Genomic DNA, 1,835 nt, shown 5'->3' with positions numbered 1-1,835 from the left:
ACGCACACACGCACAGGTCACAACCATTGAAATCATATAGTAGTTAGACTAGCTCTCTCTCTCGCTCTCTCTCCTCTCGCTCTCGCTCTCGTCTCTCTCTCTCCTTCTCTCTCTCTCTCTTCCCTCTCTCTCTCTCTCTCTCTCGCTCGCTCTCTCTCTCTCTCTCTCTCTCTCTCGCTCGCGCTCTCTCTCTCTCTCTCTCTCTCTCTCTCTCTCTCTCTCTCTCTCTCTCTCTCTCTCTCTCTCTCTCTCTCTCTCTATATATATATATATATATAAATTATATATATATATATATAATTGTATATATTATATAGGTGTCTCTATATATTTCCACGGTCACAACACAGCCACACCGCTTGCATTTGCTCTCTGGTTAAAGTAAACACGTCACGATGAGTGTGCATTGTTATACTTATTATGTTATGCGAAGAAAAGTAGTAGCACTATTCTCTGTGACGTAATTACTTTGCGCCTACAGACTGGATAATATAACACTTGAGATGTAGTGACGATATGAGTTCTCTTAATCCCCCTCTTATATCCTCAGTGTCAAGAGTCATGCTAAGGCGTTTGTGGTTAATATCGAGTACAACAAGAATTAACTTCGCATTTTTCCGAAACCCACTCGCTTCATATTTTCGCTCTCTGGCATCGGTCGTGGCGAGAGAGAGAGAGTTAGAGAAAGTAAGGCGGAGAGATAAGAACGCGTGGGTCGCATACTCTGTGAACAGTCGGGTCCCGCGTATCCACTGAAGCAGATACATTCGCCTTTGTCGCACTCGCCACGCCCACTACAGTCACCCGGACAGCCTGAATCCATCGAGTCTGCAATAAAAGACAAGAGAACACCTTAACTCGAATTTTCATGCAAGAAATAACAGGAGAACATCCAGAATCAAGCTTCTACGCAACGAAAAACAAAAAGGTCGCCCTGAATCCAACTGGATTGCGATAATAAAAATAAGAGGATACCCCCAAATCCAAATGTTGAGAACAGCGTGCATGTAAATAAAGCATCAACACCCCGAAGTTAGTGTTAGGTAGGTCATGCCTCTCTAGCGTGGCAGGAGCTGATCACAGCTCGGTATCTCCCATCTCTACCAAGCAGTGAGAGTTAATTTGGTCTGACAAACTTCACCGGCGGAGCGATCAATCGGAAGGAACTTCCAAATGTAAACAAGCATGAATTTCTTCTACATCTGCGAAAGGGCAGCTTTAACCCATCTGAGCGTAACGCTGAACAGCTGAATAAGCTGTGGTACAGGGCCACTTTTGACGCAGTCAAAACATAGGAAAAATACATAATTAGTGGGTTGGCATTACCTAACAGATCACGCTTAATTTAAAGTCCACGTGCATCGTTATCAGTAGAGGATACATCGGGTGAGAATACAACTCTTGCATTCAGATGTGAAGAGAATGTCTCCTAGTCGATTATTCTAAGACTGAGAAGTTGCAACCGGGGTGCAACTTTGCTGACCGGGGAATGCTTACCATCTCTGGTGCTCATGAAGGTCACAGATTGCTTGTCGTTGCCGTCGTTGTAGATGTATAGGAACCACATGCCTCGCTCGAGGTACTGCATGAACGCGCCGCTCACTATGCGCTCTGCCGACCGCTCGAACCTCTGCGAAACAACGACTCAAGTCCGTAAACACCATATTCCAAAACACACGCACACACCATACGCGCACACACACACACGCGCGCGCACACACACACACACACACACACACACACACACACACACACACACACACACACACACACACACACACACACACACACACACACACACACACACACACACACACACACACACACACACACAC

The 1,835-nt window shown here is 45.8% G+C and overlaps 1 protein-coding gene across 1 annotated transcript in view; it reads right to left on the bottom strand.

Annotated features, from left to right (window-relative positions):
- Positions 1-1,835, bottom strand: part of LOC106814295 (teneurin-m-like) — a 109,147-nt gene that overhangs the window by 40,276 nt on the left and 67,036 nt on the right. The window contains exons 11-12 of the mRNA XM_014818598.1: positions 1,498-1,630; positions 724-828 (exon numbers count right to left, since the gene is read on the bottom strand). Of these exons, the coding sequence (XP_014674084.1) occupies positions 724-828; positions 1,498-1,630 (238 nt within the window). The remainder of the gene's footprint in view (positions 1-723; positions 829-1,497; positions 1,631-1,835) is intronic.

This window comes from Priapulus caudatus, unplaced genomic scaffold (assembly GCF_000485595.1).
Source record: "Priapulus caudatus unplaced genomic scaffold, Priapulus_caudatus-5.0.1 Scaffold26, whole genome shotgun sequence".
Taxonomy (NCBI): Eukaryota; Metazoa; Priapulida; class Priapulimorpha; order Priapulimorphida; family Priapulidae; genus Priapulus; species Priapulus caudatus.
This window is presented reverse-complemented; position numbering and strand designations above follow the sequence as displayed.